The 17,845-nt window shown below is 38.4% G+C and overlaps 2 protein-coding genes across 9 annotated transcripts in view; one reads left to right on the top strand and one right to left on the bottom strand.

Moving 5' to 3' along the window:
- RFC1 (replication factor C subunit 1) overlaps positions 1–17,845 on the top strand; it is a 100,842-nt gene that overhangs the window by 6,865 nt on the left and 76,132 nt on the right. For all 8 annotated transcript variants that reach the window (XM_004475451.5, XM_004475452.5, XM_023583788.3 and 5 more), the window contains exon 2: positions 12,787–12,915. In XM_004475451.5, the coding sequence (XP_004475508.1) occupies positions 12,787–12,915 (129 nt within the window). The remainder of the gene's footprint in view (positions 1–12,786; positions 12,916–17,845) is intronic.
- WDR19 (WD repeat domain 19) overlaps positions 1–17,845 on the bottom strand; it is a 188,229-nt gene that overhangs the window by 4,895 nt on the left and 165,489 nt on the right. The gene's annotated exons all lie outside the window — the stretch shown is intronic.

The raw sequence follows: 17,845 nt of genomic DNA on the forward strand, positions 1-17,845 counted from the left end.
GACAGGTTCTGGGTGCCGCTGACAAGAATAGAAGTGGACATGGAGAACAGCCAGTGAATGGCCACAGAGAACAGACAACTGGGGGGGGGGATATAAATAAATAAATTAATTAATTAATCTTAAAGAAAAAATCAATGTCCTGGGGAGTAGATGTAGCTCAAGTGGTTGAGCACCTCCTTTCCACATACAAGTTCCTAGGTTCAATCCCCGGTACCTCCTAAAAACAAACAAATGGACCAACTATTCTTTGGGAGTGCATGTAGTTCAGTGGTTGAGTGCCTGCTTCCCTTGTATGAAGTCCTGGGTTCAATTCTCAGTACCTCCTTTAAAAAAATCAGAATACTTAAATATGAGGTTTTTTTTTCCATCCTCTGGATTCACAATTCCATATAATTGGTCTATATGTCTGTCCTTATGGCAGTAATACATTATCTTAATGCTGTAGCTTTTTAGTAAGTTTTGAAATCAGCTAGTGTGAATTCTCTAATTTTTTCTTTTCCAGGATTGTTTTGGCTATCCTGGATCCCTTGAATTTCCATATGAATTTTAGAATCAGCAAAGAAGTCAGCTCAGATTTTGACAGAGATTGATCTGTAGATCAATTTAGGGGAGTGTTTTAGTTTTCTAGACTCCTGAAAGCAGATTGCATGAAATGGTTTGGCTTAACAATGGAAATTTATTACCTCACAGTTTTGAGGCAGGGAAAATTGTCCAAATCAAGGCATCATCAAAGTGATACTTTCTTCTCAAAGACTGGCTGCCAGCAATCCTAGACTCCTCTGTCACACGACAAGGCACATGATGGCATCTGCTGGTCTCTCCTTCAGCTTGCTTTGTGACTCTCTGTGTTCATCCCCCTCCCCTTTAAAAAATTCATCCCTTTTATAAAGAACTCCAGTAAGAGGGTTAAGACGCATCCTGATTGAGGTGATTTACACCCTACCTGAAGTAACCTTATCCAAAGGCCCTACTTCCAGTGTGTTTACATCTACAGGAATGGGTTAGATTTAAGAACATGTTTTTGTCCGGTACATACAGCTTCATACCACCACAGGGTATATTGCCAGTTCTCAGAGTTTTAAAACTTTGTTAAAAGTTACTCCTGTCTTTTGTTCTTTTGGAGCTATTGGGAATGGGATTTACAATATTTACAAAATGTTTACCAAATTGAGTTTACAGTTTACAAAAGTGTAAAATGTACTCAATTTCATTTTAGGATTGTTCAGTGCAAGTGAATAGAAATACATTCGATTTTTATATATTGATCTTATATCCTACAGACTTGCTGAACTGGTTTATTCTAATAGTTTTTTAGTGTATTCCTTAGGATATTTTATATACAAGGTCATATAAACTGCACATTTACTTTTTCCTTCCCATCTAGATGTCTTTTTTTTTTTTTTTAAGATTTATTTATTTATTTAATTCCCCCCCTCCCCCGGTTGTCTGTTCTGTGTGTCTATTTGCTGTGTCTTGTTTCTTTGTCCGCTTCTTTTGTCGTCAGCAGCACGGAAAGTGTGGGCGGTGCCATTCCTGGGCAGGCTGCACTTTCTTTCGCGCTGGGCGGCTCTCCTTACGGGCACAAGGTGGGGCTCCCCTATGCTGGGGACACCCCTGCGTGGCAGGGCACTCCTTGCGCGCATCAGTACTGCACATGGGCCAGCTCCACACGGGTCAGGGAGGTCCGGGGTTTGAACCGCAGACTTCCCATGTAGCAGATGGACGCCCTAACCACTGGGCCAAGTCCGTTTCCCCCTAGATGTCTTATTTCATTTTCTTGCCTAATTGTTCTGACTAGAATCTCAAATACAGTGTTGAATAGAAGTGGTGGGAGTGGACATCTTTGAATTTTTCCAGAGCTTAGGGGGAAAGCATTCCAAAAGCTTACTTTTTTCTTTCAGATTTATGAGGTTGTAATATAAATTTAAATATTTTAAAGTTATTTCATATTTTTTCTCTACTATGCTGTCATCAGTTACATCACTGAATATTTTAGTCAGATGTATAATTTTGCATTTTATAGGTTTTCAAGCTAAAAGATTTTTTTATTTGGATAGATTTGTGAAGTATATTGATGATAATCATTTTCTGCCTGTGGGTTGGGTAGGCTATTTATATGTTTATGTATTTATTACTATCAAAATAGAGAAGTAAAGCTGGGAAGCAGATGTGGCTAAAGCAGTTGGGTATCTGGGGGTGCCTCCTAAAGAGGATGAGCAAGACAGCAAGCTGATGTGATGCACCAGTGTGGCAAGCTGATGCAACAAGATGACGCAATGAGGAGACACAGTGAGGAAACACTGAGACACATAACAAGCAGGGAATGGATGTGGCTCAAGCAATTGGGCACCTTCCCACGTGGGAGTCCCTGGGTTCAGCTCTTAGTACCTCCTAAAAAGAAGACGAGCAGACACAGCACATAACGAACCGATACAGAGTAGACAGCCAGTGCTAACAATGGGGGGGTGGGGGTGGGGTGGAGGGGATAAATAAAATAAATCTTTTAAAAAAAAAAAGGGAAGTAAAACCAAAATATAACATTTTGGTAACTACTCTGCAGAGTACTGCATTACTAATTTTGCATAAAATCCTGTACCCTTCAAAGATAAATGAGCACAGCTACATCATTTATTCCCCTGACTCCCTTCTCCCCTCATTTTAGATAGCCAGATATACTTGTGTTTTGGTTGAGGCCATCAGCAGTGGAATAAAGTAATTAAAGCTATTTGATTATACGTCAAATGAAAAACATATCAGCATTTGTGTTTCGATTGTCGTAAGCTAAAGGTCATTGTAATAGTTCACTTGTGTGTGCGTTTTGTCACTAAAATTTCTTTTCCTCATCTTTATCTCTACCCATAGATTTAAAATCAACCGATTTGGAAACTTCTTGAGCTGGTTAAAGGGCTCTAACAAATGCATATTTTGAGTACTTGAAAAAGTCTGGTATTTTTTGTATATGTACATTAAAGTCTCATATTGTGCAGATGTCTGATAGGCAGTGTTGCCGTATGATAATGTTGTAGAATTGCTTATTATATCTTAAGGTAGGAAAATGCAAGAAGTCCTTTTTGCCCACTTTTAAGAGCATCTTAAATTTTAAAACTTTATTAGAGAGCGCCTTTTGGCATTTTCAGTTTTTTTCATCTGTGAATTGGGGTTAACAACTTCATAGGGTTGTTACGTGGGTTGAGTTAATTTTCGTGTAGTATCTGACACATAGTTAGGTTTGTTAAGTAAAGGAAGCCTTGAATTAGGACAGTGGCAGTGGGAATGGAGGCAAGAAGACATCAATAATTAGTAAGTGGATGTGAGATGATTAGGTAGAGGGTCAAAGTGAGGAGGAAAGACAGTGCCCATGTTTTTATTTTGAGATAGGGTGTAAAGGGAGAGAAGCAAGGTCCTAGAACATTGGTTTTGGATATTCTGAGTTGAAGGCACCCTTGGGGTGTTTGGATGGCGATGTATCAGACAGATTGTTGACTCTGATTATGGAGCTCAGAGAAGGCTTGGAATGAAGACAAGATTTAGGAGGCATTGGTATCAGTGTATGGCACTGAGGTTGAAATGGGAGTGAGTGTGAGTGTGTGATGTGGGTATGCACTTTAGGAGTTTTTAACTTGGGGCTCATGGAGATCTGATAAGGTCTCGGGAATAAACCCTAAAATTATATGCAAAGTTTTGTATGTGTCTTAATATATTTCTGTGGAAAATAGTCATAACTTTCATCAGATTTATAAAATCATAAACATTACTGACACAGTTATTGAGAAGACTATGCATTTTCTTTCTTTGGCACACGTTTTGGGATTTTTCGTCTGTCTGTTCACCTTCTCCAGGAGGCACTGGGAACCGAACCCTGTACCTTCCACATGAGAGGCACATGCCCAACAGCCTGAGCCACATCCACTTCCTGTGGGCTGTGGTGTCTGCTAGCTGATGGCATTTGCTAGTTGCAGTGGGAGGAGGCGGCATTTAGCTCTTCGTGGCAGGAGGTGGCATCTGCTTGTCTTCTTTTAGGAGGCACCAGAACCTGAACCTGGCATCCCCCATCTGCTAGGCAAGTGCCCAACTGGTTGAGCCACATCTGCTTCCCACATTTTGGTGTATTTTAATAAACAGATAACCTGTTATCAACAACTTCCTTCAACAGCATATCAACTCTTGAAGAGTAGGTACAAAGATAGGGAACCTACATGTAGTACCTGACATATGGTATGTTTTCAATAAATATTTGATGAATGCATGAGTACAGATGAACCTTTGTGTTTCCAATAAAAGACAAATTAACCGCAATGTAAACTTACTGGTATGAGAACATTTTCACTAGCCCTTTATACATGACATTATATCTAAGCTATTGGGTATTTTTTAAAATAGCTTTTTCTTTTTCAAAGATTTTTTTATTTATTTCTCTTCCCCTTCCCCGCGTCCCCTGTTGTCTGCTCTCTTTGTATCCATTCACTATGTGTTCTTCTGTGTCAGCTTGCATTCTCAGTGGCACTGGGAATCTGTGCCTCTTTTTGTTGCATCATCTCACTGTGTCAGCTTTTGGTGTGTGCAGCACCACTCCAGGGTGGGCTGCACTTTTTTTGTGCAGGGTGGCTCTCCTTGTGGGGCGCACCCCTTGTGCATAAGGCTCCCCTATGTGGGGGACACACTTGTGTGGCATGGCACTCCTTGCACATGGCGGTACTGCGCATGGGCCAGCTCACCAATGAGCCAGGACATCCTGGACGCTCTATCAGTTGAGCCACAACTGCTTCCCTTAATAGATTTAAAAAATTTTTTTTAAAGCTGTCGAGTATTTAATGACAAATGAAGAATGTAACATGGAAACATACTATTTTATGTTGCAGGTCTATTTCCAATTTGACCTTAATGTTCTCTGACCATTCGAGTAGATTAAATTTGAGTTTTTTTGACCAGTAGTCATTTATGAAAAGTTGATTTCTGTATGAATAAGAACCATAATCAGAATACATTGTACTTGGTGAAAATGTCAAAATGTTGAAATAAATCATATGAAGCACAAGTAATTTCAAATGCTTCATTTATCCCAAGTATGCATGTAAGAAGGAGTATTTATTTTTTCAACCTAAATTAGATAGTTATTTTCATTTTCACTTAATTTTGCTAGTGTTAGGTTGTATTTTGGATCAGGTACCTAAAAGCTTTCCATGGTACATTATTTCTTTGAGAGAGTACTAGTCCAAGGTATGTGATATTAAATATAGCTTTGGAATCTTACACATCCTCCTCGAACCAACTAAGAGTGGAAATAGGTCTTTTCATTCTCAGTAGAAACCACCTATCATGTAGCCTGTGAATAAATTTTTTTAAAGTACTTCGGCTGGGGATTGAACCTGGGACCTTTTATGTGGGAAGCTGTCGCTCAGCCACTAAACCACATTGGTTCCCCTGAGTTTGTTTGCTTGTTGTTTGTTTTGGGGACACAGGGACCACTGGGGACCAAACCTGGGACTTCTCATGTTTGAAGCAGGTGCTCAGCCACTTGAACCACATCCGCTCCCCTGTGAATAGATTCTAGGGTGAGTAGGGGAAGCTGTTTTTGTTCCCCATTTCTTTTGACTCGCCGTGCTTTATTTTATCTGTTCTTTATTTCTTATTCTCTCTTTTATTTTCTAGTGACAGAAAGATCAAGAACAAAAAGTTGAATAAAAGTTCCATGAGAACAGAGATTTTTGCCTGTTTTATTTACCTTAAGCACCAAGAATGGTTTTTGGCCTATAAATATTTGTTGCATGAATAAGTGAATGAATGAAAGAAGTTCATCTAGGCCCTTAATTCTTACTGATTAGAACCTTGTTATTTTTCAAAGACTTTTCAGACCATATTTCTATTTCACTTGCCAGTGTCTTTGGAGAAATTCTTGAGGCCTGTACTAGACTTTATTGTATCAGTAGCATTGGTTATATATAGAGGTATTTATTATTTCAAAAAAATGTAATTTGCTTGGCTAATAACAAATTTTGAAGAAGAGGAAGTATTGATCAAAAGTGAAAGTAGCCATAATATTGTAATATTACCAGGTATGAGAGTCAATTATAGAAGGTCAGTTTTTAATAATTTAGCTCAGAAACAATGCCAGTGGGCCCGACTTTGGAATTTATACTCCCCAGTGTGACAGAGTTGGACTCAGTTGTGGTTTCCTTACACATGCCTCTTCTGCCCCTCTATTTGAACCTATAGTTAGTACTAGAGTTGATGGGTGTGTGTCCAAGAGACATAAATCTTTGGACTGTCCATGTGCCACCTGGGCCCTGAATCTCAATAGAGTTAAAACACCTACTCTCCAGTTCATTGGACTCACCCAGGACAACTAACAAGGAGAGGATGATGGACAATGACCATGTGAAGGAACAGAGAGAGTCTGCAACTGCAAGCAGGGTAGTCCCATCCATCAGCCCTATGGGATCGAAGCCCCCTCTCAGAGGTGGAGTGGGCATCACCATCCAAGAATCTTCAGGATTGGGGAATGAAGAATATAGTAGAGTAGACTTACTGGTATTCTACTATAGACTTATTGTTATTCTAGCAATGGAAGAACTTTTATTATTGATATAGAGGCAGCGGCCACTGGAGGTTCTGAGGGCAGCGAGAGAGAAAAACAGGTATAATATGGGGGCATTTTCCGGACTTGGAAATTGTCCTGAATGACATTGCAATAACAGATACAGGTCATTATAGATCTTGCCATAACTTAACAAAACTGTACTGGACAGAGTGTAAACTACAACATAAACTATAATCTATCCTTAGTGGCAATGCTCCAAAAAGTGTTCATCAATTGTAACAAATGTACCACACTAATGAAGGATATGGGAATCTCCTATATTTTTTATGTAACATTTATATAATCAAAGTATCTTTTAAAAAATTAAAAAGTATATTTAAAAAAATGTACATAACCAGGGTGTTAATTGAATACCTTCTTAAAATTTCTTAAATTAATAAAAAGAAAAAGGTAAATTATAGGAAAAAATAGTTCCAGTTAAAGATTCTTTTAATACATAATCTTTTTTAAAAAAATGATTTCTTTTTTAGTTAATTTAAATTTGTCTTCCCCTCTTCCTCCCTAGTGCCCTCCCCTGCCATGCTGTACTTGCTGTCTGTATCCATTCGCTGTGTTATCTTCTGTATCTCCTTTTTTTTTTTTTGTCTTCTCTTCTCATCTTTCTCCTCTAGGATTAACCAGGATTCATCCTGGGGACCTCTGATGTGGACAGAGGTTCCCTGTCAATTGCTCCACCTCAGTTCCTGGTCTCTGCTGTGCTTCACCTTGACTCTCCCCTTTGTCTATCTTTTGTTGCATCATCTTGCTGCGTGACTCACTAGCGCAAGCACTGGCTTGCTCTGCAGGCACTTAGCTTGCCACACAGGCACTGTCTTGCCATTTGGGCATTCGGCTCACCACATGGCACTTCATGGGCACTTGTCTCACCATGTGGGCACCCATGTGGGCACTTGACTTGCTGCGCAGATGCTCAGCTCACTGTGCAAGCACTGGTGGGCACTGGCTCGCTGTGCAGACACTTTCTCTTCTTTTTTACCAGGAGGCCCCAGGGATCAAACCTGGGTCTATCTATCACCTGAGCCACATCCACTTGTAATCGATAACCTTTAATAACAAATCTACAGTGAATTTTGGTTTCATAGACAAGAATCCCTCTTTCTGAGCCCAGGTGGAAAGGTCAGTGACCTTAGAAATAACTAACTGTTCATGCATTCAAGAATATTAAGTATCTACTTTTCTGAAGTGCTGGCCCTGCACTGGGGATACAGTGGTGAATAAGATAGACAAGACTGTGGTATGGAAGTTATAGAAATATATTCAATGTCAAATTTTTATAACTATAAACTGTGTCTTATCATTTTAATTTTTTATTTTTTAAAGATTTATTTTGTTTATTTCTCTCCCCTTCTCCCCCACCCCTGTTATCTGCTCTCTCTGTCCATTTGCTGTGTGTTCTTCTATGTCTGCTTGCGTTTTTGTCAGGCAGCACTGGGAATCTGTCTCTTTTTTTGCATCATCTTGTTGCGTCAGCTCTCTATGTGTGTTGCACCACTCCTGGGCCGGCTACGTTTTTCACACAGGACGCACTCCTTGCGCATGGAGCACCCCTACACAGGGGCACCCCTGCGTGGCATGGCAATCCTTGCGCACGACAGCACTGCACGTGGGCCAGCTCACCACATGGGCCAGGAGGCCCTGGGTATTGAACGCTGGACCTCCTATATGGTAGGCGGGCGCTCAGTCAGTTGAGCCACATCTCCTTCCCTTCTGCTGATCATTTTAAGTCCCAGTTCAAGTCTTGCTTCCTCTAGGATGCTGTCCCTGAGGCTCTCATAGCTTTTTGATTAGCTCTGTCTTAGCACTTAATAATATTTAATTTTTTATTTACTAGTAGCTTCCTGAGGGCATTTTTCTCTGTGTGTCTCTGACACAGTGCGTTACCTGTAAGCATACAGGATCCAATGTAGTAGATTTAATGAGGAGGGAAAGGCAGAATTGCTAGTATGTGGAGGTATGGCTATTTTTGTAAATCCTTAAGAGTTTATGGAAATAGTCATGGTCAAGTGGAAAACTATGAAAGAGATTTGGAGTGAAAAGACCAGGTTCCTATCTGGAAGTTAATAAGCCACCTCTATTCCCATGAGAATTTTATGAGGCAGGTGGCATCATGAGGAAACTAATGGGCAGAGAAGTAAGGTAACAAATCCCAGTCATACCTAATAAGTGGCAAAACTGACAAAAGACCTGTGTTTGACTTAACCAGTCCACTCACTCATGTATAAAATGGGAGTATATTCGTCTAATTATATTTTTGTGCAATTTACCTATTTATGTCATAGGATTATCAAGAGATAAATCTATGTGTAGAACTAAGTAATGCATCAAAAACTTTAAATTTAATCTCTGCTAAAATTTGTTTTACCTTTTATGTAATCTTTGCCTAAATCTTTAAGTGTTTTGCCTTTCCTGAACTGTCCTTTTTAGTTAAACACTATTGAAGAAGAAAATAAGGAGAATAAATTACTCTTTTTGTTTCTCAAATAAAAATACATATTTTAAAAAACATTTCTTATAGTAGTGGAATTACTGGGACAAAGGTATGCCCATTTAAAATTTTGATAAGTGTTGCCAGAGTGGCCTTCAAAAGATTATTTTTATTTTTATTTTTTTTAATGAGCAGCTTGGCAAATCTGAGCATTATCAAGCCTTTAAAACTTAGGAAACGTTTGTCACATTTTAATTTGTTTATTAGTGAGGTTGTTTTGTTATGTTGGTCATTTGCATTTCTTTTGTAATGTATCTGCTAATAGCTAGTAGTATTCATTTTTCTATTGGGTTATTTATTTATTTTTGATTTGTAGAACCCTTTTTTTTTTTTTTTGCCCTGAGGTACTGGGACTGGAGATTGAACCCCAGATCTCATATGTGGAAAGCTGGCATTCAGCCATTGAGCTACACTGGCTCCCATAGAGGAACCCTTTTATGTATTACTTATGTTGTAGATATTGTCAAGTTAGTTATTTGTGCTTTAACTTTGTTTACAAAGTTAGCTACATTTTTATGTAGTCAAATCTGTCTTTATGGATGGTTTCTAGTCTTGATGTTCTGTTTAGAAGGCCTTACCCTTGCCAAGATTATAAAAGTAAATTTTAAAATTTGTTCCTTTTTACTCTTGTTATTGTAATTATCAACAACAATTATTCAGTGTAGGAAAAGGTGTTTAGACCCATTATTTGGGAGCATGATTAGCTGTAGACTGTTCTGTATTTCATGAAACTTTGAAGACCTGGCATATATACTAGGTAGGGACTGTTAATTGAAAGCATAAGGTAAGGTCATGATCTGTAAAGTAAGGCCAAGTTGATGACTTCTGGCTCTTAGATATTTTCACCCAAGATGACTGCTCACCTGCAGACAGTCCTAACCAGATGTGAGTAGAATGACTTTTATTGTGATGAAAAATCTTTCCCAAAAGTTTAGGTTTTTAGTATATATAGGTATTGAGTTAGGTCATGGTACTGTAATTTTTTCTTTCTTTTTTTTAACTCTTTTGCTGCCATCAGAGCAATAAGGGCATGGGAAGTTTGTGTGTTGTGTGTGTGGCAGGGGAAAGGGTGGGGTGGAGAGGGAAGGGAAGATAGAGGAAAAGGAAAAGAAAGCTGTTGGGAGTAGAAATAATTTTTTTTTTAGGAAGAAAAGGGTGTAACAATGCTAAGCAGTGGCAGTGTAGTGCAGATAAAAAATCAGGGCTTGGGGAAATGGCTGCAGCTTAATCGATTGGGCTCCCGTCTACCACATGGGAGGCCCTGGGTTTGCGTCCCAGGGCCTCCTTGTGAAGGCAAGCTGGCCCGCACCCACATAGAGCTGATGGCCTGTGCCCGTGAAGAGCTGGTGCAGCAAGATGACGCAACAAAGGGAGACAAAACAGACATGGAAAAATGCTCAGCGAATGGACACGGAGAGCAGACAGCAAGCAAGCTGCGGGGGGTGGGGAGAATAAAAATAAACCTTTAAAAAAACATCAGGGTTCAACATTACCAACATGCCATTCCCTAAATTATGTTTTGCTTTCGTTTTCTTTGCGGTTTTAAGCATTTGTGTTCCTTAAGTCTGAAAACCACAACCTGCTTTAACCTCATCAGAAACCCACAGTTTTGGTATTCCAATGGCCTCTCTGTGTTTAAAACACTCACACAAATAAAGAATCACTTGGCAATTTCAAAAGTGAAACTCTAATATGAAACTCTCATTTCCTTCAAAAGCAATAAAATACGTAGTTGTCAGCCTCAAACTCGATTTTTTCCAAGTTATAAGGAAGACTGTAGCTTTCTTTATTGTCTATTTCTTCTTTATTTCCTGACACAAATGTCTCCATTTCACAGCTGAGGCATCCATTCATTTAGAATGGTTTTGCAACTTTTCTATATTAGGAGATTTATAAAAGAGGCTATAAAGCCAGGGGAGTCTTTTATCTTTTTTGTTTGTTTAATTTAACATATCTGTGTATGTCATTTATTTTGTTTTTTGGCTCAGCCATAAAGCAGTTAGTGTGTTTGTGTTTGCACAACACACTTGTTTGGGATTTTTGACTTGAGTGTATAATTTAGTCCTAAGATCTAGGGAAATAATTGCAAAGTACTTTTATAGGTATTTTCCTTGCTACAATAAAGAAAGGTAAGTTGGAACAGGTGAAGAGAGTTGAAAGCAGGCTAGGAAGAGAATAAATGTGGTATAGCTGGATCTTGAACCTAGTTCTTGGAATTTATATCCTTCATTCTCCTCATTATGCTGTGCTCCTTTGGTCCTTGCCTGTGAGCAGAGATAATTGTAAATGGAGACATTTCAGTGGTATGAAGGGGTAATAATTCAGAAGTGAGGGGAAGGGAAGCTTTTTACTGAACCAAAATTGTGGTAGATGCCTATTTGATCTTCATAATATGTGGGTGTTATTAGTACCACTTTATTGATGAGAAAACAGATCCAGAAAAATTGAAGTAAACTTGCCCAATGTCACACGTAGAAAACACTAGAGCAAACGTTCATACCAGGGTTCTCTCGTTTTAAGGCCTGTTCCCTTTCAACTATACCAATTTTTTCAAAACCAAATTCTGAAAGTATAGGGAAGAATATGTATGCAAAGGATAAGTGAATAGTTTAAATTAGAAATTACAGTGTAAACATTTCAGCGTGATTAATTTGAATTCTATAGATTAACACAGGAGTAGTGTAATACTGCAATATGCATCAAAATTTTTTCTTTAGAATTTGGAAAAATCATTAAAACATAATTTCAAGGTTTTTAGTTATTAAAGTCTTAAATGGTCAGGATTGTGAGAGTTATTCTTCTCTCAAACTGGAGTATAAATCCCATGGACAGGGATTATATTGTTTAACTCTGTTTTCTCCTTCTCTGTGCCTGATCAATTAATACTTTTTACTTGCCTTTTTAATAAGTACACTGTCATTAACAAAAACTTCAATTGCTTATCTTTGCTCTGTTTTTGCTGAGGTTCTGAGAATTAATATTACTTTTCCCTTAGATAAATTATAATTAACTCAAGTAATTTTAGCAAGTTGACTTTTTTCTTTTTTTATCAAGTATTTATATTTAAAAAACATATGCACATGATAAAAATTAAAACAGTAAAAAATGAATTTATAATAAAAGGACTCTCCTTCCCCAGACTTCTAATCTATCTATCCTGCTCCCTGACACAAAATTACTTAGATTCCCTTCTAGAAACAATTTATGCATATGCATACAAATATCTTCATATGTATCCTAATATGCACTGGTCTCTGCCTCCCTTTCTTTCTACTTAACAACCTGTTGTAGAGGTCTTTACAGCCTATCATAGATTTCTTCTTTCTACTTGGCTACTTAGTATTCTGCTGTGCTCTTATTTATACAGCCACCTGTAGCCTAAATCATTAATCCCTTAGTTAAGATGATCAGAACTGATACCATTTTCCCCAAGAGTGATCAGTCATCGTAATTACTGTTTCAGCATTTATCTTAAGCAAAGCTTCTCCTCCTCCTCTAGCTAAAATTTTCTGTAGAAAGCATTAAAAAACTTAGCAGGTTGACTTTTCTACATAAAGAACATGCTGCTGTATACATGGACCTGTCTCACTATGGAGAAATTACTTAGGGTAGTGGAAGTAAACCAGTGTATGTGTGTGCAGTTGTCTCTTTTTACAGTTGGAATTAGAATTTTGTGCAGTTAATTCTTCTTTTTTGCTTTTAGGATATTCGGAAATTCTTTGGAGTTATACCAAGTGGAAAGAAACCTGTAAATGAAACAGTAAAGAAGAATGAGAAATCACAGGCTGCAGAAGAAACTTTAAAAGCAAAGAAAGGGATAAAGGAAATTAAGGTCAGTTTTGCTAATATTGGTTTGAATTGTTTGATAAGTTAAAAGAAATCAGCTCCTTCCTCAACTTGATATGTTGTATGTTAGGAGCCTTAAGTAAATACAGATTTCAACTAATATAGCAGAGGAAAATGAAAAGTAATAAGGTTATTACTTAGTTGTAATTTATTTAACTTATGCATTCATAGTTGAGTGCCTTCTTTTGTTTTCGGATGCAGAAATGGAACACTGGTAGTTGTTAAAATGTTCCAAAGCTGGCTCATAGAGGATAACCTTAGGTGAATTATATTGGACCTATAGTGAGAAAAGGCTTTGAAGGATAGCATTGTTCTTGAGCCTGCCTGCCTTGGGCTTTAGAGAAATTAAGATGTAATGTCACTATGGAAAGCAAACAGTGGTTACAGTAGTGTATTTGAATTAGTATTGTTCTACTTCATATGAAATGTAAGACTCTTTTAACTCTTCAGGGTTGTTTACTCGACCCTGCCATGCTTTTATCTAGTTGTCATATTTTTTATACCTGTATATGTTAATACTTCTAATTCAGTGTAATAATTTTTGCATTGAATAGATGTGGGTTTTTCAAAGAAAATAGGAGGAAGAAAAGCACTATATTACATTTACCCACATATTTGCCATGTCTGGTGTTCTTCATTTCCTTTGAAACTGTTTCCATCTAATACCATTTTCTATCAACTTGAAGAACGTTCTTTAGCATTTGATGTAGCATAAGTATGGCACGGAAAGTTTTTATTTATCTAAAAAATGTCTTTATTTCGCCTTCATTATTCTTTTTTTTTTCTTTATTAGAGAAGTTGTGGGTTTACGGAATAGCCATGCATAAAATAGGGATTCCCACATACCACCTTATTATTGACACCTTGTATTGGTGTGGAATATCTGTAAAATTGATGAGAACACATTTTTATAATTGTGCTGTTAACTTTGTCTGTGGTTTAACTTGGGGTTCACTGTTTAATGTAGTTCTATGGATTTTTAATTTTTATTCTGTCATCATGCATACAATCTAACATTTCCCCTTTTAATTACATTCAGAAAAATATTATAGTGCTCTTAATTACATTTGCAGTGTTCGGTTACCATCACCACCATCCATCAAGATACTACTGTCATTCCAAATAGGAGCCCTATACTTTAAAAAAAAATTATTTATTTACTTTTCAATAACATTTTAAAAATTATCTTTTTTTAAAAACGATACATAGATCATACAAAATGTTACATTAAAAAATATAAGAGGTTCCCATATACCCCCACTCCCCATCCTCCCACATTAACAACCTTTTTCATCAGTGTGGCACATTCTTTATATTTGACGAATACATTCTGGAGCACTGCTACACAGCATAGATTATAGTTTACATTGTAGTTTACACTCTCTCCCAGTCTGTTCAGTGGGTTGTGGCAGGATATATACTGTCCTGCATCTGTCCCTGCAGTATCATTCAGGACAGCTCCAAGTCCCCAAAACGCCCCTGTATCACATTCTTCTTCCCTCTCCCTGCCCTCAGCAACTCCCGTGGCCATGTTCTTCACATTGGTGATACAGTTTATTCCCTTGCTAGAGTCAATAATTATATAGTAGAATACCAGTAAGTCCACTCTAATTGATACTTTATTCCTCTATCCTGAGGACCCTGGGATGGTGATGTCTACTCCTCCTCTGAATCAAAAGGGGACTTGGATCCCATATGGATGGATGCAATTCTCCTGCTTGCACTTGTAGACTCTCGGTTCCCTGGTGTGGTGGTTGACCATCCTCGCCTCCCTGTTAGCTGACCTGGGTATTTTATTTTTTTAAAGATACTTAGATTTTGTAAATGTTACATAAAAAATATAGGGGATTCCCATATGATCTGTTCCCCATATCTCCCATACTTTTCCACATTAAAACATCCCTCAGTGTGGTACATTCATTGCAATCGATGAATACATTTGGAGTATTGCTGCTAAGCATGGATTACAGTTTACATTGTGGCTTATACTCTTTCCTGCACAATTTTGTAAGTTATGACAAGATATATAATGGCCTGTATCTGTCATTGCAGTGTCATTCAGGACAATTCCCAAGTCCCGAAAATGCCCCTGTATTACAACTGTTTTTCCCTCTCCTTGCCCTCAGAACCTCCAGTGGCCACTGTCTCCACATCAGTGATAAGTTTTTTTCCGTTGCTAGAATTGCAATGAGTCTATAGTAGAATACCAGTAAGTATACTTTAGTCCATAGTTGGTTCCCCAATCCTGAAGATTCTGGGATAATGATGTCAGTAGGTGTTGCAACTCTGTTGAGATTCAGGGCCCATCTGGCACGTGGATAGCCCATAGATTTAAGTCTCTTGGATGTATACCTACCAACACTAGTACTAATTATAGGTTCTAATAGAGGGGCAGAAGAGCCATGTGTAGGGAAACCACAACTGAGTCCAGCTCTTTTACACCGGGGAGCATAAGTTCCAAAGTAGGGTCACTTGGCAAGTCACCAGCCCTGTACATTTTAAACCTTAACTTCCCATTTCATATCCCTTGGTAGCCTAAATTCTAGATTCTGACGCTATGAGTTTGCTTATTGTAATTGTTTCAAATCAGTGAGATCATACAATGTTGGTCCTTTTGTATCTGGCTTATTTCACTCAATATGGTGTCGTCAGGGTTATTCTTTGTTGCACATATCAGGACTTTTTTCCTTTTTATGGTTGAATAATATTGCAGTATATATTTATTTATATTTTATTTCTTTATTCATTGGTGATGGATACTTGGGTTGCTTCCATCTTTTGGCAATTGTAAATAATGCCGCTGTGAATATTGGTGTGCAAACATCTGTTCCAGTGCCTGTTTTCAGTTCTTTTGGATATATACCTAGCAGTGGGATTGCTGGGTCACATGGTAGTTCTATACTTAGCTTTCTAAGAAACATCAAACTGTGTTTTCCACAGTGGCAACACCATTTTACATTGCCACTAGCTATGAGTGAGTATTCCTACTCCTTTACATCCTCTCCAACCCTTGTTATTTTCCATTTTTTTAAAGCAGCCATTCTAAGGGGTGTGAAATGGTGTCTCATTGTGGTTTTTTAAAAAAAGATTAATTAATTTATTTATCCCCCCACCCTCCACTGTGTTTTTACCCTTGCTGTCTGTGCTCCATATCCATTTGCCTTGTGCTTGCTGTGTCTGTTTGTCTTCTCTTTTCGTCTTCTCTTTTAGGAGACGCCGGGAACGGATTCCAGGACTTTCTATGTGGGAGAGGTACTCAGTCGCTTGAGCCACTTCAGCTCCCTGGTTCGCTGCATCTCCCATTGTCCCTCCTCTTTGTCTCCTTTGTTGCATCATCTTGTGCCAGCTCACCCCAAGGGCTAGCTCACTGCATGGGCAAGCTCGCTTTCACCAGGAGGCCCTGGGAATTGAACCCGTGACCCCCTATATGGTAGACGGGAGCCCAATCACTTTAGCCACATTTACTTCCCTTGTTATGATTTTTTTTTTAAGATTTATTTTTTTATTTATTTCTCTCCCCTTCTGCCCCGCCCCACTTGTCTGTTCTCTGTGTCCATTCGCTGTGAGTTCTTCCGTGACCGCTTTTATCCTTGTCAGCAGCACAAGGACTCTGTGTCTCTTTTTGTTGCATCATCTTGCTGTGTCAGCTCTCCGTGTGTGCGGTGCCACTCCTGGTCAGGCTGCACTTACTTTCGTGCTGGGCGGCTCTCCTTACGGGGCGCACTCCTTGCACGTGGGGCTCCCCTACACGGGGGACACCTCTGCATGGCATGGCAGTCTTTGCGTGCATCAGCACTGCACGTGGGCCACCTCCACATGAGTCAGGAGGCCCTGGGTTTGAACTGTGGACCTCCCATGTGGTAGGCAGTTGCCCTATCCATTGGGCCAAGTTCGCTTCCCGCGTTGTGATTTTGATTTGCATTTCCTTGACAGCTAATGATGTTGAGCATCTTTCCATGTGATTTCTGGCTGTTAGTATATATTCTTTGGAGAGATGTCTTTTCAGGTCTTTTGCCAGTTTTGTACTCAGATTGTTTGTCTTTTTGTTGTTAAGATGAAGGATTTCTTTACATATTCTGGATAGTCAGCCTTATCAGATGTGGTTTCCAAGTATTTTCTCCCATTGTGTAGGTTGTCATTTTACTTTCATGATAAAGTCCTTTGAGACACAACAGTTTTAAATTTTGATGAGGTGCCATTTATCTATTATTTCTTTTGTTGCTTGTGCTTTTGGTATAAAGTCTAAGAAACCATTGCCTAACACAAGGTCCCGAAGATGTGTCTCTAAGTTTTCTTATGGGAATTTGATAGTACTGGCTCTTATAATAGGTCTTTAATCTATTTTGAATTGATTTTTGTATATGGTGTGAGGTAGGGGTCCTCCCCCACCCCCTTTTTTTTTTGTTGCAAATTTGTTAAAGAGACTGTTTTTTCCAAATTGAGGTCTTTACCCCTTTGTCAAAAATCAGTTGGCTATAAATGAGGCTTGATTTCTGAGGTCTCAGTTCATTTCTATTGGCCTGTATGTCTATCCTTGTGCCAGTGTCATGCTGTTTTGATTATTGTAGCTTTGTAGTAAGTGTTAAGATTGGAAATTGTGAGTTCTCCAAATTCATGCTTTCTTTTCAAGAAGGCTTTAACTATTTGGGGCCTCTTACCCTTCCATATAAATTTGGCTTTTCCATTTCTGCAAAGTAGACTTTTGGGATTTTGATCGGGATTGCATTGAATCTGTAAATTGCTGTGGGTAAGATTGACATCTTAATGATACTTAATCTTCCAAGCCATGAATATGAATGTCCTTCCATTTATTTAGGTCTTCTGTGATTTCTGTTAGCAATGTTTTGTAGTTTTCTGTGTACAAGTACTTTGCATCCTTTATTAGAGTTATTCCTAGAGTTTTGATTCTTTTAATT

The sequence above is a fragment of the Dasypus novemcinctus genome, chromosome 1, assembly GCF_030445035.2.
Source record: "Dasypus novemcinctus isolate mDasNov1 chromosome 1, mDasNov1.1.hap2, whole genome shotgun sequence".
In the NCBI taxonomy this organism is placed as follows: domain Eukaryota; kingdom Metazoa; phylum Chordata; class Mammalia; order Cingulata; family Dasypodidae; genus Dasypus; species Dasypus novemcinctus.